The 25,927-nt window shown below is 45.2% G+C and overlaps 1 protein-coding gene across 2 annotated transcripts; it reads left to right on the top strand.

The window, feature by feature from the left end:
- Positions 1-1,987: 1,987 nt before the first annotated feature.
- On the top strand, positions 1,988-7,330 carry RPL11 (ribosomal protein L11). 2 transcript variants are annotated; one of them, XM_059690846.1, is made up of 6 exons: positions 1,991-2,137; positions 2,884-3,034; positions 3,821-3,927; positions 5,520-5,651; positions 6,697-6,807; positions 7,252-7,330. In XM_059690846.1, the coding sequence occupies exons 1-6, from the start codon at positions 2,132-2,134 to the stop codon at positions 7,279-7,281; spliced, it is 537 nt and encodes a 178-aa protein (XP_059546829.1). In that variant the 5' UTR covers positions 1,991-2,131; the 3' UTR covers positions 7,282-7,330. The 2 variants fall into 2 exon arrangements, with proteins under 2 accessions (XP_059546830.1, XP_059546829.1); XM_059690847.1 differs by lacking the exon at positions 7,252-7,330 and having other exon boundaries at positions 1,988-2,137; positions 6,555-6,780.
- The last annotated feature ends 18,597 nt before the right edge of the window (positions 7,331-25,927 follow it).

Genomic DNA, 25,927 nt, shown 5'->3' with positions numbered 1-25,927 from the left:
ATTAGCTATTCTCATCAACACCGTGTGGGTACTGGGTCAAGTGAGAGCTATTTGGGGGAAGTTCAGTGGAAAAAGTTGGGGGGGGGGGGGCGCAGAGAGAACAAGACTGAACTTTGGAGGATGAACTCTTTTTTATCTTCCTAGGGGGCGTGTTTCCCTCAAATTATTTTCTTAACTTCACTTTGACAATTTGAGAGTCACAGAGAAGTTGCACCAACTCCCATGTATACTTCACTTAGATCCCCTAAATCTTAAATCGACCACATTTGCTTTATCCTTTTCTCTCTAAGTACAGTATTTTTTTCGGAACCATTTGAGAGTAAGCCACAGTTATGATGCTCCTTTACCCCAAAATGGAATGTGTATTTTTTTAAACCCAAGGACATTCTCCCATGGAACCAAAGTTAAGTAATCAGATCGAGGGCTTTAAATTAACATGGACACATTGTGAAGTCTACTGACGTCATTCAGATTTTGTCAGTTACCCCAAAAATATGCTTCACAGCAAAAGAAAACCAGGATCATGTGTTGCATTCAGTGGTCTCTTGATTCCAAGGTTTTTTGTGTTGTTTTTTTTTTTTTTTTAAAAATATATATATTTTATTGATTTTTTTACAGAGAGGAAGGGAGAGGGATAGAGTTAGAAACATTGACCAGCTGCCTCCTGCACACACCCTACTGGGGATGTGCCCGCAACCAAGGTACATGCCCTTGACTGGAATCGAACCTGGGACCCTTCAGTCCGCAGGCCGACGCTCTATCCACTGAGCCAAACCGGTTAGGGCTGATTCCAAGGTTTGAAGCAGCCCCTCCTTTGGCTCTGGCCTCTCCTGGGGGTCTGGCTGAGGCCCTCCAGCTCTGGGTGAGCCCGTGGCTGCTTGAAGGAGGAGGCTCAAAGGGAGGCCTTCTCCCTCTGCCCTCAGACCAGCTTCCCAGAGTGCCCTTTTGTCCCAACGGATGGAACAGAGACATCTAGGGGCCTCTATCTCCCCCCTAGCGAGGAGAGAAGGGGATTGTGGCAGCATAAGAAAGCGGCTTGGCCAGAACCGGTTTGGCTCAGTGGATAGAGCGTTGGCCTGTGGACTCAAGGGTCCCGGGTTCGATTCCGGTCAAGGGCATGTACCTTGGTTGCGGGCACATCCCCAGTAGGGGGCGTGCAGAAGGCAGCTGATCGATGTTTCTCTCTCATCGATGTTTCTGGCTCTCTATCCCTCTCCCTTCCTCTCTGTAAAAAAGCAATAAAATATATTTAAAAAAAAAGAAAAGAAAAAAAAGAAAGCGGCTTGGCTCCTTTCCCACCGAAGTCTTCTAAGTTCTTCTTTCCCCATTGGTTCCTGTTAAAGGAACTGGCTGACTCAAGGTCAGCTCCTGCCTGGGATATCGATCCTGGTAACCTCTTGGGTCCTGCTGCTAAGGGTTTAGTGTAAGTCAGGGAGCCCTCTTACAGTCAGGACTGGAGAGCTCGTCTGTCAGAGACTGACCTATAAGCAGTCCTGGTGTCTGCAGGTGACCCTCTCTTAGTTGTATACCATGTCTAATACTTTTTGGGGGGTTGCTTGGGTATACAGTAGGGTTATATTAATAACAAGAGTAACCACGTATTGTGGACTTACTATATGCTCTACACAGTTACCTCATTTAATGTTCACAATATCATGTGCCCATCTTAAAAATAAGGAAAACTGAGGTTGAAGGAGGTCTAATTAGTAAGCTGTCCAAGAGCATATAGCTATTGGCTAGCCAAGACAGGACCACATCTGCCTGACTTCACAGCTCAGGACTCAAGCCACTCTGTTCTAACTGTGTAAATGTCATTTTTTGCAGAATAACTTATCTGCTTTAAATTTGTGTGATTGATTTAATGCAGTTCTGGGTGTCTCTTAAGACCCACCAGGTCCTGAGACTGGACCAGGGGAGGAGGAGGGCCGGAAAGCCCAAGTAAAACCCCGTCTGGAAGCTGGTGGTCCGCCAGCGTTGCCTGCAGTTGCTAGCAGTGCCCACGAGGGGGCAGCCGGCGCTACGCCGCGCCTCTCTCTCCCCCTCTTCTCTCTGGTTAGCGTGGGAAAGAGCCCGCCTCCTGTCCCATAAGGCCCTGCGCCGGAAACTTCACTCTCTCTTCCTGTCTCTCATCATGGCGGTGAGTATCCCAGGCCCGGGTTAGCTTCCCTTCATCCGCCTCCATCCACGGCCGGCCGAGCCCCCGAGAGCTGCCTCTCCCGCAGCCCGAGGAGGACGGAGCCGTCGCTGCTGGCCGTCCCGAAACTTCGGAGCCCCGCGGGCCGAGAGCGCGGAGCTGGCCCCCGGCGCCTCCCTCACGTCCTCCTCAGAGCGAGCTGGGGCAGCCGCCCGGAGGCCCCGAAGCACGGGCCGTGGGCTGCAGTGAGAGCGAGCGGCTCGAACGAAGGGGTCCGCACCTGTTTCCGGTCCCGGGGATCTGGGGCTTGGCCGGTGCTGGGGAACCTCGGCCGGAACCTCCACACGGGAAGGGCTGCCGGCCTTTTGCCACGGTCTCGGCGCTGCTTCCGAGTGGGATGGGGGACGCGGCGCTAGCACGTGCTTCCCGTTTCCTCAGCAGTTAAATTCTGTATTTCCTTTCCCCTCATCGGCCTTATAATGGGGCGCTCCCCGTCACCCTGTATGTTGAGCCCCTGGGGGTTCCTCCTCGGTGTCTGTAACCTCGGGACCTGCCCGACGTTTCCGTTCCCCTCCTCCGCGCGTGGAGGAAGGAACAAGGCCCCGAGCTGTCTGCCCCGACAGTTGCTCAGTCCTTAGGGCTTCCGGTGGGAGGTGGGCTGAGCAGAGAGAAACGTGCAATGTATGGGAAGAGCGCTCGCAGCCGTGGCGGGCCGCGCGTGTGGTGACCGCCGCGCCCGCTGTTCACAGCAGGATCAAGGGGAAAAGGAGAACCCCATGCGGGAGCTGCGCATCCGCAAGCTCTGCCTCAACATCTGCGTCGGGGAGAGCGGGGACCGACTGACGCGGGCAGCCAAGGTCCTGGAGCAGCTCACGGGCCAGACCCCGGTCTTCTCCAAAGGTGAGTGGCGGCTCGCGGGGGGCTGGAGGCCGGTCTCCGCCAAGCCTTTAGAGCGCCCCATTTTGAAAGTGACGGATGACATCCCTGAAAAGCATTAACTTTTTGGCCTAACCCAAGAAATACCTTCCTTTTAGGGTTGGTTGTGGCGTTTGGACCACAAGGTTTTACTGTGAGCGGAGATTAGGACTGGCCCAAGCAAAGGTTTTCCAAGAAAGGCAGCGGGCGGAGGGGAAGTGCTGGGGAAGCAGCGAACGGCACTAGGCCTGGTTAGCAGTAGGGTTATATAGGCGGCACTGAACAGGGTCAGGTTGTGTTGCTTTCAGATAGTGGAATATGGCAACTCCTTGGGTTCACCTCCCGCCGCTTATTGCCAACTGCGATCTTAGACAAGTTAGTCTCTCAGAACCTCATCTGTGAAATGGGGATGACAGTCTAATAAGGTTTTGGCAAACATTAGCTGCTGTTGTCCAAATGTTTTGTTTTTTGTAGAACACAATGGTCACCTTCCTTTCTAGGGGCCTGTTCTGGTTGTGAACTTACCTCCCCGAGACCTTGACTTTACCACTGAGCTCTTAATTGCTTAAGTGTGGCTGAGTGACTTGGGGTGGGAAAAGTCCTGTGTTTCCATGAAACCAGTGAAAAGATGTAGGTGGCACTGCTTAGAAGACCGCCACTCAGAGTGTGGATAGATCCTTAATATCTCTTTGGAGTCGGGGAGGTGATGTTCTGGGGAATAGGCAGTGGGAGTATGACAACCCCTGACTCCCTGTTCCCCCCACCCTGCAGCCAGATACACCGTCAGGTCCTTTGGCATCAGGAGAAATGAAAAGATTGCTGTCCACTGCACAGTCCGTGGGGCCAAGGCAGAAGAAATCTTGGAGAAGGGTCTAAAGGTGAGACCCATCCTAGCACGGGTGATGCTAACAAGCACCAGTTTAACACATGTACCTTTTTTTTTTTTAAATATATTTTACTGATTTCTTACAGAGAGGAAGGGAGAGAGATAGAGAGTGAGAAACATCGACGAGGGAGAAACATCGATCAGCTGCCTCCTGCACACCCCCTACTGGGGATGTGCCCACAACCCAGGTACATGCCCTTGACCGGAATCGAACCTGGGACCTTTCAGTCTGCAGGCCGACGCTCTATCCACTGAGCCAAACCAGTCAGGGCACATGTACCTTTTTTTAAGTGTCATTAACATATAACTTTGTATTAGTAACTATAGTCACCATGCTGTATGTTACATCCCCATGACTTTTTTATAACTGGAAGTTTGTCCCTCTTGACCCTCTTAACACAAATCTCCCTTTCTCTCTCTCTCTCTCTCTCTCTCTCTCTCTCTCTCTCTCTCTCTCACACACACACACACACACACACCAGTCTTTTTTTTGGCATCTAGGAGTTTTGTTTTTTACATCCCATCTGTAAGTGAAATGATGGTGTTTCTTTCTCTGTCTGATTTATTTCGTTAGCATAATACCCTCAAAGTCCTTGGCATTATTGCAGATGTCAAGATTTTTTTTTTTTTATGGCTGAGTAGTAGTCCATTGTATGTGTATATATACCACATATTTATCCATTCATCCCCTATTGAGCAACTTAGGTTGTTTTCATGTCTTGGCTATTGTAGATAATGCTATAGTGAACATAGGGTTGGGTGTGTCTTAATTTTTTGGGAAACCACCATACTGATTTTCTTTTCTTTTTAAAATATATTTTATTGATTTCTCACAGAGAGGAAGGGAGAGGGATAGAGAGTTAGAAACATCGATGAGAGAGGAACATCGATCAGCTGCCTCCTGCCCGCAACCAAGGCACATGCCCTTGGCTGGAATCGAACCTGGGACCTTTCAGTGCGCAGGCCGACGCTCCATCCACTGAGCCAAACCAGCTAGGGCCACCATACTGATTTTCATAGTGGCTGCACCAATTTACATTCCCACCAACAGTGCACAAGAGTTCTCTTTTCTCCACATCCTGACAACACATATCTTTTTTATAATAGCCATTCTGCCTGGTGTGAGATGTTATTCCATTGTGGTTTTGATTTGCTTTTCCCTAAAGAGAGGAAGGGAGAGAGAGAGAGAAAAAAAAAAATTGTTGTTTGACCTATTCATGCACTCATTGATTCTTGTATGTGTCCTGAGGATCGAACCCGCAACCTTTGTGTAAGGGTCGACACCATGACCAACTGAGCTGCCCAGCCAGGGTCATCTGTATGTCTGAACTTCTAAAGGATTATTCCTGCATTTGGCAGAGTTGAACTATACTCTGATGTTTCCTGGGGGTTTTCCCTGCCCTTGGAAAGTTGGGAAAGTTCTGTGAAATCCATAGTTGGGATGTGATTTGGTGTAGTGGGGAAACCAGATTTTGTTTCTGATCAAATTGTATTTCTGGGGTGCTGAGTGTTACAAGCCAAGTTCGTTATTTTGGGGGGATTTGAGTTGACAAGGAGTGTGATTGGCTACATTTATCTCCTCAGGTGCGAGAGTATGAATTACGAAAAAATAACTTCTCAGATACTGGAAACTTTGGTTTTGGGATCCAGGAACACATCGATCTGGGGATCAAATATGACCCAAGCATTGGTATCTACGGCCTGGACTTCTATGTGGTATGAATATTTGATCTTTCCACTTCTTCTCTGGGAGGAGCATGGAATCGGCTACTCCTTCATTTCATGTGTGCTATTTTAATGCTCAGGTGTTGGATTGAAACTTTGAGTGTTGTCTGCCTTTATCTTCTTTCCGTTTGGAAGATGTGCCTCATCTGTGCCCTGTTTAGGGTGCAGCACTGAACTAGACAGACAAGGTCATTGCTCTTGTGAAGTTTAAAGCCTAGGATCTAGTAACCACCAGTATGGCTGTAAGATGGAGGAAGAGACAGTGTTGTCCAGCCACTGAATTGAAAATTTGAGAGCAAGTGTTGGGCGCCTCATTTGGCATTTGGGTTGGCTGCACTGAGGCTGCTCTTTCCAGCTCCTTCCCTTAGCCCCTGCGGGAGGGTGGCTTCCATCCAGAGGGCAGGTTTGGTGATGTGGTTGGTTTGTCTCAGGTGGGGATTTCAACATAGGAATGACCATTTGTGTTACTGTTATGCTTTGGTCCAACCATCAAACTAAATAGCAAAACCAGAAGTCCTGACTGGTGTGGAACCTGAATGATGGCAGCACCCTTGTCGGACGGAGTTGGATATCCAAACAGTAATGAGAATCAGGTGCTCGTTGGGAGTCAGGAAACAGCAAACCTAATTTAAGAAAGACTTTTTGCTCTGAAGTGGAAGGAGAGAAATAAAACTATTTCTTTGTAACTTCTCAGAATTTTAAATTCTCTACAGTACACATGTAGTAAGGTTGTTCTTAATACTGCTTTTAAAAATTAAAAGTGCTTTGGAAATTGGGAAGCAGTGGTGGCGAATCCTTAGCTGCCACTGGAAGTGAGGTAGGGAAGAGGGAAGGTGCAGCCAAGTTCCACCCTCCAAAGCAAGCCTGTGGTGTGTGTGGTGGTGTGTTGTCCAGGGTGCTGGTACCAGTTCCATCAGTTCCAGGATTACTGGGCCACCAGATGACTCTTGAAGATCGATCTCTCCAATGTGTGAGTCTTGTCTGTCTGCTGTTGACTCTGAGCTGGCGAGGTGACTGTTGGTTATTCCTGGGACAGGTGCTGGGTAGGCCAGGTTTCAGCATCGCAGACAAGAAACGCAGGACAGGCTGCATTGGGGCCAAACACAGAATCAGCAAAGAGGAGGCCATGCGCTGGTTCCAGCAGAAGGTAACGCTGATTTATCTCAGGTGAAATGGTGGAATGCGGTGAGTGGAGTTGGGATTTTGGGGATGCAAAATCTACCACCAATTGGTGGGTAGCTTCTTTGAAGATAGAATATTTGAGCAGCTTGGTAAGTGGGGGCTTCCAGGGTTAATGGTTTAAAAGAACACCCAGAATTGGGGCTTTTCTCCACCTCCATGAATGCTGATAGCTCGGAGGGTGAGAAAACGGCTCTCCTAAGAGCCCCCTTTTTCTTGGGGGATGTAGTGCAGTTGAGCACAGTGTAACAGTTGTTAAAACTGGTCCATTTTTGTTTAGTTCAGAATGGGCATGGGATTCAGAGCCAAATTCATGTATCAGATTTGAGTTCTCAAATGAAACGTTAGCCATTGCTGCAATCTTTGCTGTTGCCTCCTGTTCTGAAAAAAAAATAAATCTCTTCTCTTTCAGTATGATGGCATCATCCTTCCTGGCAAATAAATTCCCGTTTCTATCCAAAAGGCCAATAAAATGTTTTCAGTGAAATGTACGTTACTGTGTGTGTTCTGTGAAAGGAGCCTGGCCATATTCAAGTCCTTGGACCTCAAGCCATTAAAGCTTCGATGGGAATAGCTGGTAACAACCCTGTCTTCCCGAGTGGATGCCAGTGTTTCCTGGCAGGTCTAAGCCTGAGCTGTACAGCATTGCCTGTGCTCGCCACAGCCTTGTTGATAAGCTGTGGTGCGGTAGTCACAGGAGACTGATTTTAGCGGGGAAGGTACGATTGGGGCTGGGGTTAGAGCCTTGATTAAAGGTAGGGTGCAGTGTTTCCATGTTTCACTCAGTGAATCTGTTCTTCCCTAGGGATTTTACTAACACTGATGCCTGATGAAGGGATTACAGGCTTCTGCATGATGCTTGGGATTAAATTTTGGTTTAACTGTTCAGACTCAGTTTTCCTTTAAAATGAGAGTCTATAAGGTTGTTAAGAGGCAATATAAGTAGAGAAGAGGGTGACCTTTGAAGCAAGTTTCCTGGATCGATTCCCACCGTCTTCTAGGTGTGTTAACCTTAAGCAAGTTAATCTCTGCCTCAGTTTTCTCATCTGTATCATGGAGGCAATAATAGTAATGTCCCTCAGAGGCTAAAAGGGGTTAGTACTTGTAGGGTGTCTAGACTTGTACCAGGCACGTGGTGCTCAAAAAGGGATAATTTTGTGTTAATGTATGAGAACTGTTTTTCATAATCAGTTTGCTCCCCTTTTAGTGTGAAAGTGGAACTTCCTTGCCTGCATATTTCCAGGTCACTGAAATGACATTCAAAAGCCACCATTTCTAACTTTTACTCTCTTGTGACTAACAAGTTCAGTTGTCCTTGGACCACCTTTCATTGCTGTTCATGGTGCTGTAATGTTAGCTGTCTTCATAGGTATTTTAAAACCCAGAGATTATTTAGTGTGTCCAGTTTTTTATAAAAATGTGACATTTTGTCTTCCTGATAATAAAGTCTTCTTACCCAATAAGACCAGATCCAGTTGGCTACAGGGAAGAATCACGAAATGTGTTGCCATATACATTTTATTTCATTTAAAATATAAATGTGCAACCACTTTTCAATCTTTTACTGTAGGGCCAGGGCTATCACCTTGTAAACAGAAAGAACTTATGAAGGGGTCTTGATTCTTGTAATTCAGCCTCATTTTTATAGGGGGAGCCTCATTCATTTTAACTTCTGTAATTCTAGTAACAACTACTGGAATGAATATTTTTTAGAACAGACTTCTTGGTGAATAGCTAAGGTGTTGGGTGCTAGCTGCTATGGGAAGTTGCATGTTGTGCAGAGGAGATGGAGAGCATTTGCTAGTTTCATCTAAAAGCACTTCAGAAATATGGACAGTGGAAGTCCCTCTACTGCTGTCCTTGTGCATGTTACTGATAGTACTTTGCTGTTTGCTGTGTATCTATGTTTTTATGTTTGTATTACTATTTAACAATATAAACCTGCCTACCCTTCATTTGGTCCTGCTGTATTCTCAGTTGAGTTAATTTCTCTGTTTTAAAATTAAACTTCCTGGGCTCCTGGCTCATTGAAAAAATAACGGGAGTTCAGAGATCTAAAAAAATAATAACTCTTGGAAGTTCAGAGATCTAACTGGGTTTTAGTGCTGGCTCTAGCTATATTTTAAGTGAGTCATGGAACATCTTGGGGACTGGAGCAAATGGGGGTACTTCCCTGTCCAGTTTAGAGCAGATAGTACCAGGAAGCTTACCCTCTGTTTTGGTTAGAAGCTTGGTTCCAAAAAGATACAACACTGGGCTCTAAAGCGTTGATATTTTGGGTTGAGCTGCTAGAAGGTAGATGGGATCACCTGGGGAATTGTTGAAACTCTTGGGCCCTGCCTCAGACCTCTACTGTGTTCGGAACTGCCTTTAACAAGATCTGCAGGTGACTTGTATGCCCACACTAACGTATAGAAACACTGCCCGCATCCTATGCCAGAACAAAGGGGGAGGACATAGTATCTCAGGAGAGTTCTTAAATAAATTTAGTTTAGTAAAGTTCCTGCTCTGTGGTTATTTTTCTCATTTCTTCAGCTGCTACCCATGAGGACTTGGATCAATGTTAGGTGATCCTTTGCCCCCTTGTCCTATTGTAGTTGTCTTCCGAATAACGTAGTGTCCCTTGTGGGCATCTGCCTGTGTGCTGCACTAGGGCCAGAAATACTGGGTGCTACTTTGGTGATTGAATGTTCTAACTCTGTAGTTACCGTCTAGGGCAGAGTTCTTGAGCTGGGGCAGTAATACCTATCCCCGTCCTGGGGGTGGCCTTCTGATTATCACTGTTAGAGTTGCTATTTGCATTAGTTCCTAGAGGTCAGATATGTCAAACAGCCCGCCACGTGGGGATAATATCACCAACACAGGAAGTGCTATAGAAATAGGTACAGGTGATCACTGGTACTTAAGCAGCAGATAGGTGATGGCGCCAGCCTGCTGTGAGAATGCTAGGAGGTCCCAGTCAATTTGATTGAGATAAAGGGAGACCATATAACTAACTAGATAGAGCAAGGGTAGAGGAGAGTAGTAGATGATAGCGGCCTAGTGAAGGGCCATATAACAACCCACCAACGGAGGCTTCGGTGGGTGCAGCGAGACACTAGAAGGGAAATTTGGACACAAATGGGGAAACCACTGGGTTATTGTGCCAGAGTGCTTGGTCTTTTCATCCACATAGAATGGCTAAAGGGGAGAGGTTAAAATCCAGGTGAGAATAGTCCAGGGTTCCTTTAAATAATGTCATCAAAACTTGAAAAATTGTGTGACCATGTATATGTTGTTTTGAATGGTTAGGTAGAAAATATCACAAGAACTTTATGCCAGATTACTATTTTAATTTATAGATTTTTTTCAAGCAAGGGGAAAGGAGAGAGAAAAACATCTATTTTTCGTTTCACTTATTTATGCATTCATTGCTAGATTCTTGTATATGCCCTGACCAAGGATTGAACCCGCAACCTTGGTGTATTGCGATGACACTACCAACTGAGCTACCTGGTCAGGGTGCCAAATAACTTTAATCGAAAGTCATACATGATAGGACTAAGGACAATAGGTTCTCTCCCCCATTGGAAACACTAGTTAGCGAATACCTAATTTATCTTCTAGGCTTCTTTGTGTGTTTTTTTAAATAATTGAGGAAACTAGCTATAATTTTAGTTTGCTTTTTTTCCTTTTATGTTATGGTACAGTAGCTTCGTAATATGCCATCTAGATATGTAGGACATAGAGCCTTATCTATGTGACTAGCACTGAAGGTGAGGAATGTCCGTTCCATAGAACTACCCCAGGAGAGATGTGTGTGTGTGTGTGTGTGTGTGTGTGTGTGTGTGTGTGTGTAAAATATATTTTTGAAAAATACATTTTTATTGATTTCATAAAGGGAGCGAGAGATAGGAACCTGAGTGATGAGAAAGAATCACTGATTGGCTGCCTCCTGCATGCCCCCCACTGGGGACCTGAGCCCCCAACCCGGGCATGTGCCCTTGACTGGAATCGAACCTGGGACCCTTGAGGCTGCAGGCTGATGCTCTATCCATGGAGCCAAACCAGCTAGGGCAAGGCTCTCTTTTTGTCCTGTTGTCCTGGCCCTCTGCCCAGTATCTGTAAAATCCTTGCATAGTATCTTCAAGCTGTAAGTTGAAAGAATGCTAAGCTGGAACCGCCACATTTGTTCTCACTTCTGTGCTTCCTCTGTTAGAATGGTGACAAGGAAGTTAAAGCAAATTGCAGCTTTCCTGGTTCTCCAGAGCAGGCTGGACTGTTGGATTTTGTATATAACCCTTTTTCCTGCAGTTTAACCACTTGCTGGTCCCAATCTGTCAAACTCCACACATGCTGAGGTGCTTCAGCCAATGGTGGGTAAAGACCACAATGTGTAGGCTGCCAGAGGTCTGAGTCCTGAAGGGTTAAGGCCCAGGCTTCCTAGGTGAATGGTGAGGTTGGGGCCCAGAAACTACTCACAAATAGTTTAAGCTGCCAGCCACTAGGGACCTAACTGGTGCCTGGGGGTACAGAACCACTTTCAGAGCAGCTTGTTATGGAAACCACAGTTTGTGGTTGTCAAAGGGGAATCCAACCTAAGGCACCTGGGGGCACCGGGAGGACTTGAACTTGACTATGTTCAAGACGCAGGTACGGGAAAGCTTAGGACACATACAGATGGTTCTTTTTCACAGGTTTGAACGAAAAGGAGTTGTGATTGTACCAATTGAGGAACTTAAGTAACTTGCTTTTAAGATGTTGTAATTATATTTGTCACTTGATTTTATTTGCTCTGTTATAAATGTCCCTTACCTAGTCTGAAAGTAGCTGGAAAGGCAAAAGAATTCAGCAACTTAAGCAGAAATGATACTCTAGACTCTTTCAGTGACCTGGTGAACATATGCTTTGAAAAGTCTTTCAAACCTTTTAACACCATGTTGGCAGTCTAGAAGTATTTTCCTATAGTGTATTTCTGGTGTTTTTTTTTTTTTTGCTTTTAAAGATTGTTCTGCTCAAACATATGGTATATCATAGTGGATAAGATTGCAGCGTTTGAAATTTAGGCTTCTCAAATCCCTTGTAGGTCCCTGGCAGGTAGGATTGGCTTATATTTTATGAAGACTTCCACTAGCTGCCATCTGGCCCTTCTTCCAACTCTGATTTTAGGAAATAGTTGCACAATGGTGGTTACTCCCGGGGGACAAGTATACTCTCCTAGGTGTTGTTGGGACTCTTTCCTGGCATACAGTTTTTATGGCTATGACGTGTTAAAATGATGACACTGAAAGGCATAGAGAAGGAAATGAATTGCCCAAAGTCATAGTGGTGGTGGTGGAGCCAGTCTTCAAACTGAGCTAGTCAGATTATAGACTCTCCAGACCTGCTGGCTTCTTTAGGTATGTAGCTCTTAAGTAATGAGACTAAACCACACATCTGTTCTTGAAATAAGTTACCAATCTACAAAATGCTGTTTTGTCATTTTAACTGATACTCCCCAAGTCCCGAAGGAGGACTGGCAATCATAGAAATGGAGTTGGTCTTAACTTGTCAATAATTGAGTCTATATCGCCTGTTCTGGAATGTGACTGCCCCTCTTTAGGAGATGACACCAGGTGTGGCGGTGAAGGAGACACTATTGTCACCTATCCCTGACAACCCCCCCACACCCCAAGCCTTCCCTCTTTTGCATCACCATATCTAAACCCCCATTTCCTTATTTTTGAGAGTTTTTTTTTTTTAACAAAACAGAAAACATGAAAAAATAATAATTAAGTCTATAGGATCAAACACCCAAGTAGCCCCCAAATTATAATTAAAGACAGTACCTCAAAATGGGAGGTGTGTGCATTTTTTAAAAATATTTTTTTATTGATTTCAGAGAGGAAGAGGGAGAGAGAAAGAAAACATCAATGATGACAGCAGATCTGCTCTGCTCCCTGCATGCCCCCTACTGGGGATTGAGCCCACAAGCTGGGCATGTGCCCTTGACTGGAATTGAACCCTGGACCCATCAGTCCGCAGGCCCAGGCTCTGTCCACTGAGCCAAACCAGCTAGGGCAGAGCTGTGTGCATTTTGTAATTGATGTCCTGTAATCTCAGTCACAAGGCTGCCTCTATATGTTCCAGTTGCTCAGATTGGGCATAGATAGCAAAACTGCCATTTACTACCTGGGTGAGACCTTAGGCAAGTCAGCCAATCTCCCTGGACTTGTGTAAAATAGGTCACAAGAATTAACGGTATATATGTAAATCACTTGGCACATAGTAGGACCTCAAGATAGAGATTATCCTGGATTATCTGGGTGTGCCCAACGTAATCACAAGGGTCCTTATAAGTGAAAGAGGCATTAGAGCTGTGACTCAATGCGAGGTTGGAGTGATATGATTACTGGCTTTGAAGATAGAGGGAGGGGGCCAGGAGCTAAGGAACATGGGTGGCCTAGAAGCTGGAAAAGGCAAATAGTCTCCAAAGCCTCCAGAAAGGAGTGCAGCCCTGCGACACGTGGATTTAAAGCCCACTGAGACCCATTCTGGACTTCTGAACCTCAGAAATGTAAAATAAGTTTGTGATACAAATCCAAAGTCATACTCCCACAAACATCTGTCCCTTTGCCACCCCGAGACGTGCACACAGCAGTGTTCTCAGGAGGGACCAGGGAAGAGGCTCTACTCTGGGAGAGAGGCTGGGACCATTTGAGCAAGAAAATGTGGGGCTTAGCACTTATGGTATGGTCTGAAAGGGGATATGGGCTCTGGTTCGCACAATTACCGGGCCAGGTGGCCTCACCCTGGGGCGGGGGGATGCACAGCAACTAGTGGAGGTCCAGGGAAAGGCCTTTAAAGTGCAGAGCCCAGGATCCCACATGCAGCACTATCTTGGGTTAAATGGCTTTACATTGGGCGTACCTAGATAAGCTAGGATAACCTCTTTATCAGTGGTTTTAATTCCTGCTTGCCATATGTAAAATATAATCACAGGCTCTAGGGATAAGGCTGTGGACATCTTGGGCAGAAAGGGATATTCTGCCTTCCACAGGTGGGAAGAAAAGGGGGTTGGTCAGAAGCTAGTTTTCCTTATACCACCCTATATCCAAGAACTCAGAATTCTAAATTCAGTGTGGCCTTCCAGGTCATCATCTATACTAATAAAAGCCTATGATGTCCTCATGCCGTAACAATCATCAGGAGGCTGTGTGCGCAGCGGGCGCACATGAGTGGGCAGGGCTGCGGGCGCAGTGAGGTGTGGGTGGGGACTTGATGCTGCGTGCTCTGTGTGGCATGGAGGTGGGACCCCCAGCTCTGGCCTACCTCTTTGGGGCAATCCATCGAGGAGCCCTGGATGGGTGGGCGGGGCCTACCTCTTTGGGAAGGCCGGTCACGGGACTTCCACACTATGAGAGAGCACAGGCCAGGCTGGGATACACACACACACACACACACACACACACACACACACACACACACACACACACAGTTCCTCATAGTGATTAATCTAGTGAAGATATATTTGTCAAGGTAGGACAATAGGATAGAAACTATACTTAATGGTTTATTTTAATTTATAACATTTATTTTCACCCAGTCACCCAACTGCCGTCTCCTCTGGCAACTATCTGTATCTATGAGTCTGTTTCTGTTTTGTTTGTTCATTTATATTTTTCTTTTAATTTTTAGATATTTAGACACATGGGCCTCCATTTGCATTCCTCCCACCAGCCCTGCAAATATTAGGGGTAAGCCTAACCCAAAGTCACATACCACAAGCCAGTTCCCAACTTAGAACATGGATCCTCTGTTTCCACCACACAGGGCCACGTCTTCAGAGAAGGAAGACAACAGGCTGCTACCACTGACTGTTGTACTCGGGTTTTGATGCTGTATTTATCCATCTGCCTCCGTGGTGGTTACAGTATGAGGTTTTGAACCTCCTATCCAGCACCTGGCTTCATGAAGCTTCTAAGCTGTGATTCTCCTCTAATTTCCAATCTGGTCATATCTTGCTAATTTATATATATAAAAGCCTAAGTGAGCATTCGACCGGTAGCTATGACTTGCACTGACCACCAGGGGGCAGACACTCAAAACATAGGCATGGAAACATGGAACAGAAGGATGATTCTCAGAGGGGAGGGAGGAGGGGGGAGGGTGGGAAGAGATTAACCAAAGATCTTATATGCATACTAGAGGCCTGGTGCATGGATTTGTGCATTGGTGCGGTCCCTCGTCCTGGCCTGCGGGGATTGGGCCAAATCCATGCACCGGGCCTCTGACATGCCCCAAGGGACCTGGATTTCGAGGGCGCAGGCCAGGCCGAGGGACCCTACCAGTGCACAGATTCGTGCACCGGGCCTCTAGTACTAAGTATTGTCCTGTGTGAATACTTCTTATCCAGACCCTCCTCTATTTCACTTAAATTCATTCAAGTTCACCCCTGTTGATTGTGTCTTCTTAAATCTCTCAAAATCCACTTGCTTCTCCACTTCCTTAATTGGGGCTCTCCTTCTCTCACCTGGATCACTAAAACCACCAGACCCTCTGCACCCAGCCCCACTTGTTTCCCATGGAGCTGCCAGTTCAGAGTGCTTCTAGCATGCAGATCTGATTTTGGGTAAAACCCTCCCATGTTTTCCTGTGGCCTGCAGCCCTGGCTGCAAATTAGAATCAGCTAGAAAAAGAAAAAAAAAAGAATCCGCTAGGGCAGTGGTTCTCAACCTTCCTAATGCCGCGATCCTTTAATACAGTTCCTCATGTTGTGGTGACTCCCAACCATAAAATTATTTTCGTTGCTACTTCATAACTGTAATTTTGCTACTGTTATGAATCGTAATGTAAATATCTGATATGCAGGATGTATTTTCATTGTTACAAATTGAACATAATTAAAGCATAATGATTAATCACAAAAACAATATGTAATTATACGTGTTTTCCGATGGTCTTAGGTGACCCCTGTGAAAGGGTTGTTTGACCCCCAAAGGGGTCGCGACCCACAAGTTGAGAACCACTGCACTAGGGAGTTTTTAAAGATGATCCCAAACACCTCCATGGGCATACAGAAATGGTTTAGTCACTGTTCCTGCCCGCAGGAGCTCACAGTCGAGTGGAGGTGCCAGACAATGAAGTGGACAGTGATCGCAATAGGTAGAGTGGTGGGTATGAGGATAATCTGGGCAGATCCCGGGTCGGGTTAAATAGAGACTTTGCAGAGGAAGTGGTTCTCAAGCTGAGTCTTAACTAGGCCAGGAGGCTGAGGACTAGATTTTTGGGCTGAGAGAGTGGCATATTTGTAGACCTTGATGTTACAGCAGTGCAAGTTTGGGGGAATCCCAGATGGGTCATAATGACTACAACAGAGGGGGAGGAGGCAGAAATAAGGCTTAAAGTACTATGACCCTATTATTCCATACACTTCATGAGGGTCCTAAATGTTATTTATTCTTCACTCAGCCTTCATGCCAGCAAAGTGTCTGGTACATAGCAGGTGCTCAGTAAATATTTGCTGGAAGATTGAATGATATGGAGTTCCTGAATACCATACAGAGGAACCCGCACTCTATATCCTGGAGACCAGTGGTTCTCAACCCTGGCTGCACATTAGAATCACTTGGGGGAACTTTAAAAACTAGAAATCTGGGCCATACCCCAAACCAGTTTCTTCTGAATCTCACAGGCTGTGGGGACTTGGTGCATTGGGATTTTTTTTTTTAATATATTTTATTGATTTTTTACAGAGAGGAAGGGAGAGAGAAACATTGATGAGAGAGAAACAACAATCAGTTGCCTCCTACACACCTACTGGGGATGTGCCCGCAACCAGGGTACATGCCTTTGACTGGAATTGAACCTGGGACCCTGCAGTCCGCAGGCTGATGCTCTATCCACTGAGCCAAGCCGGTCAGGGCTGGGGTCATCTTTAAAAACTCCCAGGTTGATTCTAATTTGTAACCAGGGCTGCAGGCCACAGGAGAACATGGGAGGGTTTTACCCAAAATCAGATCTGCATTCTAGAAGCACTCTGAACTGGCAGCTCCATGGGAAACAAGTGGGGCTGGGTGCAGAGGGTGTGGTGGTTTTAGTGATCCAGGTGAGAGAAGGAGAGCCCCAGCTAAGGAAGTGGAGAAGCAAGTGGATTTTGAGAGATTTAGGAAGACATAATCTGAAATAAATAAAAAAATACTTTAAAAATAAACTGTACTAATTTAGGTGAACGAAGATGTTTGATCCATCAATTTTTTAATGAAACAAAGACAAACTGGAGACAATTTTTTTAAAAAATATATTTTATTGATTTTTTACAGAGAGGAAGGGAGAGGGATAGAGAGTCAGAAACATCGATGAGAGAGATGCATCAATCAGCTGCCTCCTGCATACCCCCTACTGGGGATGTGCCCACAACCAAGGTACATGCCCTTGACTGGAATCGAACCTGGGACTCTTCAGTCCCCAGGCCGACGCTCTATCCAGTAAGCCAAATCGGCTAGGGCTGGAGACAAATGTTTTTAAGGAGATAAGTATGGGAAGTGCTCTATGGTGTGTTGTTAAATGGGGTGGAAGACACACTGCAAGGTGATATGTGGTATCCCACTTTGGTGTTCAGGCAAACAAAATGTTCATGACTTGTAAGAGTGGCACTGAATTGTGAACTGGTGACGACAGAATTGTTGAGTACAGGAGTTGGGGACATGCTCTGCAGAAGCTCCAGAGGCCTGCCAACGTTTCACTGAGATTGAGGCTCGACAATGAACTTCAGGGTTCAAATCCCAGTTCTGCTTTTTACTAGCTGTGTGACCTTTGACAAGCCTTGAACTTCTGTGCCTTCATTTTTTCACAAGTAAAATGGAAATAATTGTTCTTTATCTCATAGGTTGAAGTGAGAAATTATTTAGTTCATGTACAGCACCAGTGCTTAAGCTTATGAATGTGCTTAATATTAACTAAATCCAAGATTCGTGAGTTGCATTCCAACCTTGCCACTCATTGGGCAAATTTCTTAACTTCTCTGAGCCTCGGTCTCCTGCAGGGTTGTAAGGATTGGGAGAGTAGTATGTAAATATCTTGCTGAAGAAATTGTGTCTGGCTGTAGTTCCTGGCCTCATTGCAGAGTTGGTAATACCAGTCTCTGGATTTTATCCCTGAGAGTAGATCCCATTAATCTCCAATTGGGGGAGGGGCGGGGGGAAGAGGGGAAGCACACTTCAGTGCTCCCAGGCCTACAGAGCACGGAGGGTGGGCCAGTGGTGCAGATACGGTAAAAGGCTGGGTACAACTGCCACTCAGCTCCAGACACGTGTTGCCCCATGGAGACTGGGTAAAGAACTGCCAGATTTTACTGTTTTCCAAGGGATGTTGTGAAATCTCTTGATTTTAAACTTTTGGCAATTAGTTCAATTTTGTAAACACTGAGGGCAAACAAAATGTGGCAGCAGGCCATATGTAGCCCTTGAGCTGCCAGTTTGCTGTCTCTGCTCTAGCCTTTCTATGCTTGGGTTAGCAAAATATTTACTAAGTGCCTGTTGCACCTGCCTGTACTTCCGTGCTTGGTCAGGTTTATTGTTTAGCAACCTTGGGCCTGCTGGCCCAGTATTCCTATCAGGTACTAATTCAGTCTGGTGGGTTTGAAATGCTATTTCATTGCGGTTTTAATTTTCACTTCCCTGATTACTAATGAGATTGAATGTCTTTTTATGTATCTACAGAAGTTTCCTCTTCCTCAGTAAAATTTTTGTTCCAAGTCATCTAATTGCTGATAGATTTAGGGCTTTTCTAATGGAATTTTTCTTCTGAATAACATCATACTCACTGGACTAGACTTCTTGCCTGCCCATCTTAGGAGGCTCAGCAACAAGCACAGTGCCTGGCACAGAGTAGGGACTTGGTAAATATTTTGAATCAAGTGCTGTTTCAAGAGCATGGTATTTATTTAGGCAGTTCTTGGCACAAGTATTATTGGTTTAGCTCTGAACTTAACAAGCACAACTCCCCTACTTTGACGAGAAAACAGACTAAGAGAGATTTGTCTGTGTCTTGCCCATTGAAACCAGGAAGTAAAAAGAGGAACTGGCTGGCTGTAAGGAACAGTGATTCTTTTAGATGGTATTGGAGCTTGAGAGAGGGCAAGATTGGAATTCTGATAGCCAAATACACAGAGATTATCCTAACAGGAGGCTGAAGAGGATAAGGCCGAGCTGTGAGTGCCCTCTTGCTAGTTTGTGTATTTCATATTAATATTGGAATTGAATGTGCCTCTTTTCCCATGAAGCCTCTCTTGTGGTGAAGTGGGAAGAGCATTGTTTTTACAGCCAGAGACCTGGGGGCCAGTCCCAGTGGTTCCATTACATCAGCAAATCTGTTTCTTTTTCTGTAGTGTGGGGACTGTAATACCCACCTCATAAGGCTCTCCTTTAAATGAAAAAATGTTTACAGCGCCTACTTCAGCTAACAGTACTGAGTATCCCATTTTATGTTTGTTGTTGTTGCTACCATAACTACCCTACCTTCACACTGGGTTAGAGGAGCCTCTTACCTCGTGGGGAGGGATCTAACACGTATTAGTCCATGAGTCAATCTGCTTGTCTTAGGCAGTTGTGCTCCCATGAGTGGTCTTCCTGTGGGTTTGCTGATCAAGCTGGTCTTTATCAGTGATTGACAGTTTCTCTGATTCTTGGTTACACAGCAACTTCTCTAGAGAGTAAGTTCCTTGAGGGAGGTCACGGTGCTTAACCATGGTGGTTCTGTGCAGCTGAAGGTCACGCTGGTTTGCACACAGTGGTATGGCTGGTTTTGCATCTGTGTTCAGATAGAGTACCTGCTTTTTGTCTTCAAAATAGAAGACTATGCCATCTTCACAACTTATTGAAATATTTGTGGATGTGTTTATGTTTCAGGGTGCCTTGAACATGATGGGGGGAGGGGGTACACTGTGAGCATTGCCTTTTCCCTCGGCTCACTTTCATCTACCCTGGGCTCAAGCCATGCTCCCATGTCCTCCAGTACTGCAGACTCAGACCTCCACTCCTTTATACCTGCTGCCTCATCTGGAGTGTCTTTCCACTCACTTCTCACCTGGAAAATTCTAATTCCTTCCTTTCCACCCTTCCAGATCTCTAGGACAAATGATCATTTTCCGAAACTGCCTCTGACCCTCGCGGCTGAATTAGGCCTTCCTTCTTTGTAGATCTTCATTCTTGCTCACTTGGTTAGGTAAGCTTGGGCGTTCTACTCTGTGCCAGGCAGAGGCTACTGACATTTATTTTTTTTAAGTGGACCTGCCTTGCCCGGTGTGGCTCAATTGGCTGAGCATAGTCCCATACACCAAAAGGTCACCAGTTTGGTTCCTGGTCAGGCCACATCCTGGCTTGCAGGCTCTGTCCCCAGTAGAGGATGTGCAGGAGGCAGCCAATCAGTGTTTCTCTCTTACATTGCTGTTTCTCTCCCTCTCCCTTCCTCTCTCTCTCAATAAAAAAAAAAAAATAATAATAAATCTTTTTTTAAAAAGTGTCCTTTCCTTAAAGGAGTTCATAGGCGTGTAGAAGGGACAGACCCAAGTGTGCAGACAGACATGCTGACTATGTAGGGAAGCTGTGAAGAGGAGCACCTCACTAGTTTTGGGGGGTAGATGACGAGGAAGGTTCTTGAAGGTGGTGACACTTACATTCTGAGAATGTGTGGGTATCCGAGTAGAGGGATTGGCTTTGGCAAAGGCACAGAGGAGAGAAATAATGTGGTGTGTGCAGGACAAAGGCAAGCAGTTGGTTTTGCTAGAAGGTAGGCAGGGGCCAGAAAATGTAGGACTTTCTAGGAGGTTGAACCATATGAAATTGTCATTTTTGTATGTTAAAGCAAAAATGATCAGGTATCATCCATTTCTTTTGGTTCAAGCTAATATGTTACTCTAAGGTTCTTGGATCATAGTGTTTCCCAAACTTCTGTAATTCCTGAACCACTTTTATGATTTTTACCTTATATGAGTTTACCTACTTAAGCATCCACTTATTTTTATTTAAAAAGACTCACTTGCCCTACCCAGTTTGGCTCAGTAGTTAGAGTGTCGGCGTGTGAACTGAAGCGTCCTAGGTTTGATTCTGATCGAGGGCAGGTACCTCTGTTGCCGGTTTGATCCCCCGCCTGGGTCAGGGCGTATGCGGGAGGCAGCTGATTGATTTGTCTCTCTCACATCGATGTTTCTTTTTCTGTCTCTCATCCTTCCATTCTCTCTAAAAATCAATGGGGAAAAAAATATCCTCAGGATTAACAACAACAAAAGACTGACTCACTTTTTTTACTGAAGTAAATTTATTTTAAAAGGAAACTTTATGTCATTGTTGTTATTGTTACTTTGACTCATCAATCCTCCTGTTAACAAGTGAGGTACCAGATGCCTTTTTTTTTTTTTTTTTTTTTTTAATTCTCACCTGAAAAGTTTCCCATTGATTTTTAGGGAGAGTGGACGAGAGAGGGAAAGACAGCGAGAAACATTGATGTGAGAGAAACACATTGATAGTTTGCTTCCTGCATGCGCCCTGACCAGGACCCAGGTCAGGGAGGAGCCTGCTACCAAGGTACATGACCTTGACAGGAATCAAACCTGGGGACTCTTTGGTTCACAGGCCGACACTATCCACTGAGCCAAACCGGCTAGGGCAGGTTCCTCATTTTTGGTTTGTCATTTACCATATTTGAGCTAGTAGCTCCATCTCCCTGAGCCTCTCATTCTTAAAAGGCCCCACAGGTTGTTGGGAGGTGACCTGTAGAAGGTGGCACAGAGCTGAGCATTCTAGAAGGCACTGGGCAAGTGGCTGTTACTCTCACCCCCTGTGGTACTTTCCTCATCTCTTAATCTTCTCTACTTAACCCAGTGGTTTTTAATCTTTTTTTTTTTCCAATGAGAGGAGGGAGATGTGAACACCCAAACTCTAAAGAGGTTCACAAGGTGGCCCTCTTAGCGCAGTAGGCAGCGCGTCAGTCTTATAATCTAAAGAGGTTCACAGACCTCTTTAAGAATGAGAACCCGCCGAAACCGGTTTGGCTCAGTGGATAGAGCGTCGGCTTGCGGACTGAAGGGTCCCAGGTTCGATTCCGGTCAAGGGCATGTACCTGGGTTGCGGGCACATCCCCAGTTGGAGATGTGCAGGAGGCAGCTGATCGATGTTTCTAACTCTCTATCTCTCTCCCTTCCTCTCTGTAAAAAATCAATAAAATATATTAAAAAAAAAAAAAAAAAGAATGAGAACCCAAGACTCAGAGAAGCTGAGCTACTAACTCAAATGTGGTAAATGAGCATCAACCCATGAACACTTCCTCCAGGATTAACTGGATCAGTCCTTCTCTCCTCCCTCCCCTCCTCCTCTTACCTGTCTAGCCCATCACCTCCCAGCTAGCCGCCTTCAGTTTACTGCTTCATTCCAAGGGCACTCAGCAGAGACCCCACTACATGCTAGGTTTCTGGAGCTGAGGGCATGCTATCACTTAGGCTTCCTAAGCATCAATTTCCTTCTCTATAAAATGGACAGTGAGGATTAAGTTAACATCATTGGTTGATAGCACTTTGCTGTCAACACACATAATCTCATTTAATCCACACAATAATGCTGTGAGGTAGATCTTTTCATTCAACTCGGTATTTGTTGAGCGCCTACTATGTTGTAGGCAGTTTTAGCCACAGTGATGCCTCATGGAGCTTACATAAAGAAAAGAGAAGTTTAAAAACATGAGCACTAAATAAGGTCATTTCAAATTGTGATAAATGGTATAATAAAAATAAAATAGCCTTGGCTGAGTAGTTCAGTTGGTTGGAGTGTCATCCCATACACCAAGGTTGTGGATTCAATCCCTGGTGAGGGCACATACAAGAATCAACCAGCTCTAACCGGTATGGCTCAGTGGAGCGAGCGTCCGCCTGCTGACTGAAGAGTCCTGGGTTCGATTCTGGTCAAGGGCACATGCCTGGGTTAAGGGCTCAATCCACACTAAGGGGGATGTAGGAGGCAGCCAATCTATGATTCTCATCATTGATGTTTCTATCTCGTTCTTCCTTTTCCTTCTCTCTGAAATCAATAAAGATATATTAAAAAAAAAAATCAACCAGTGAATGCATAAATACATGGAATAACAAATTGATGTTTCTCCCTCTCTCAAAAAAAACAAAAATAAAGAGCTAAGGAAAATCAGTTAGGTCAGCGATTTTCAAACTTTTCATCTCCTGTTTCACATAAATTCATTGCTAAAGTTCTGCAGTGTCCGGCCAGTGTGACTCTGATTGAGCATTGACCCATGTACCAGGAGGTTGCAGGTTCAATTCCAGGTCAGGGCATATGCCTGGGTTGAAGGCTCACTTTCCAGCAGGGGGTGTGCAGGAGGCAGCCAATGGATAGTGATGTTTTTCATCCATGTTTCTCCCTCTCCCTTCCTCTGTCTCTAACATTTAATAAAAACATATTTTAAAAAAATTAAATTATGTGGCACACCAAAAAATACATTTTTTGCTAATCTGACAAAAAAATAGGTACAATTTTGATTCATTCACACTGGATGGCTATTGTCATGATTTTATTTGACAGTCTAAGGCAGTGGTTTTCAACCATCCTAATGCTGCGACCCTTTAATACAGTTCTTCATGTTGTGGTGACCCCCAATTTCATTGTAACAAATTGAACATAATTAAAGCATAGTGATTAATCACAAAAACAGTATGTAATTATATATGTGTTTTCCGATGGTCTTAGGTGACCCCTGTGAAAGGGTTGTTCCAGTGGGGGTCGAGCGACCCACAGGTTGAGAACTGCTGATCTAAGGGAAAAGAGGTTAGCGCCCCTGACTAAATTGCATGTTTAAAAAGTCTTGCTTGCAGCATACCAGCATGCCACTGCTGATTTAGGTTATTACCTGGATACAGTTTATATAAATTCACGATATAAAAGTATCAAAGTATTACTACTCTCTGATTTTTATGATAGCATTTTTCCTGGTAAGAGATTCTTCAGGGGCTGCTTCTCCATGGGCCTTGTAGAATGCTGCTCTCTGCCCTCTTTAGATAAAGGACCTCAGCGGATTTCTAGGCCTGATAGATATCCTTAAATTGTTAGTGGGGATTTCATCCAACTTTGAGGTAGTCTGTGAAAGATGTGGATTTTGAACCTCAGACCATTTCCCTGGAGCTGGCAGTCTGCACTTGTATAACTATATTTAAGGAAGGCAGACCCAGAAAGATGCCATCCCTGAGTAAATAACCACTGAACATGTTTGAAGGATGTGAAACAAAGATGAGTACAGTCGATTCAGAAAAATGAGCCCATTGAGAGAACAGTGGCTACAGCTGTGCAGAACAAACTGCTCAGATGGAGGTTCCATAGTCTCCTTCACAGCAGAACACAAGATTCCCTTTACCAAGGCAATGAATCTTCCCTAATAACTGCTACTTAAAAACACACACACAAGCACCTCCTGAATGCTAGTAAATTAATATGACATGTATAAGCCTCGCAAGAAATCTGTAAAGTAGGAGCAAACAATGTCAGTGAATTTAAGGACCTGGAGCCAGTTAGCACTGGTAGAAGTGGGTGTTGGAGCTCAGGTTGTTACTGATTCCCCAACCCTGTGTCCTTTATACCCACCATCCAACCAATCTCCGATGCAGCCTACTTGGTAAGATAGAGGAGTGGCAGAGCCAGACCAGGCGAGGCCCACGGGGAAGCCCTCCACCCACCAGTGTTCCTCACTCAGCATGCTGTCCAGCCCACAGAATCTCACTTGATAGTGTTTTGAAAGGTGAGGGCTCCGTTTTCTGTTGAGGACAAGATGGTTGGTGGCTTTGTTTTTCTCAATTATCTCAGTTTTTTAAATGACGCTAGCACCAGCCAACCTGGGATTGCTCTTCTCCAACATTAAAATTAGCCCATGTTTGTTGCAAACACTCAGAAGTGTGTATAGCGGAAGGTAAGAGCTTCCTGCCCATCTTTCCCCTCTAGTGTAGCCTCAAACATGCCTTCCCAGCTGAATGAGATGGGTCTTTTAATTCCTTTCACAGGGGGCCCTATATAGTGCTGGCAAAAGAGCTAGGCAGTCCTCAGGTTTTCAGATAATACTCTGGGCTAGCCTTAAATGTAATAATTAGTTCAGTTTTCAACAAACCATCACAGAATGTCATCTGTGTGCTAGGTGGTGGTGATCCAAAATGGACAAAACAGCCTCTGACCTAGGCATTGAACACCCTTGTGTAAACTAAGTATTATAGGGGTAATCCCCTAATGAACACATACAAAGTACCGTTTTAAGAAGTGGTTAAAATTGTCTTTTTAATCAGAAAGACAGACATATTAACTGATCAGAGAAGTCGGAGTTCTTTGCAGTTAAGCCTAACTCAGGCTGACAGATACAGTGGAGGGGTAGGGTGGACCCTCTCCAGAAGCCCCTAGCAGCATGAATTGTTTCTTTCCATTTTGGTTGTTACATCTCCCTGGGTACCGTGCGCAAAATGTTCCACAGCTTCCCAAGTATATGCCCGGTCAATTAGCAATTCTGCTTCAAGAATCTGCTCATTTTCTGTTGCATAAATGCTACATTCTCAACATGGGAGGAATTTAAAATGTAAAAGTATTTTTTGTGTGAAGGAGGGAGACTCTAGGGACTACAATCTGCTCCCCTCACACCCAATTTGATGCCTTTTCCATTACACCCCATGATTGAGTCTTACAGCACCAGTGAGTGGTCATTAATCTTGGATGGACGTATCCAAGACTGATGATCTCAACTGGATTGTGCCAGCAGCAGAGATTTAATGTTAGGTCAGTCACTGCATTTGATAAGCAAATAGCCCAGTGACAAGACAGAAAAGTAGATTGATAATTTATCTACACCTTGCAAAGGGTCAATTTCAGAGGGAGAAGCACTAAGCAGAGGGTGAGAGCACAGATGGGAGGGCTTCTCAGCATAGTGAGTGTATGAAAGTGCATTTGATGAAACATTCTAAGTTTCCTTTTCCAGATTAAGGAACTAGAAGACTGCTTTCCCGCATTGAGTGAGAGGCCAGGTACATTGCCAAGTTACTGCTGGAGATCTGACTAGGATCTAACCTTATCTAATCAAATAAGATGTGATCATTGCTTTTATTT

This window comes from Myotis daubentonii, chromosome 3 (assembly GCF_963259705.1).
Source record: "Myotis daubentonii chromosome 3, mMyoDau2.1, whole genome shotgun sequence".
In the NCBI taxonomy this organism is placed as follows: domain Eukaryota; kingdom Metazoa; phylum Chordata; class Mammalia; order Chiroptera; family Vespertilionidae; genus Myotis; species Myotis daubentonii.
This window is presented reverse-complemented; position numbering and strand designations above follow the sequence as displayed.

What these genes read in the sequence shown, in the direction of transcription:
- RPL11 (XM_059690846.1), top strand. An exon ending in GACCCCGGTCTTCTCCAAAG is followed by an intron (nt 3,035 to 3,820) that starts GTGAGTGGCGGC and finishes CCCACCCTGCAG; the next exon opens with CCAGATACACCGTCAGGTCC. An exon ending in TCTTGGAGAAGGGTCTAAAG is followed by an intron (nt 3,928 to 5,519) that starts GTGAGACCCATC and finishes TTATCTCCTCAG; the next exon opens with GTGCGAGAGTATGAATTACG.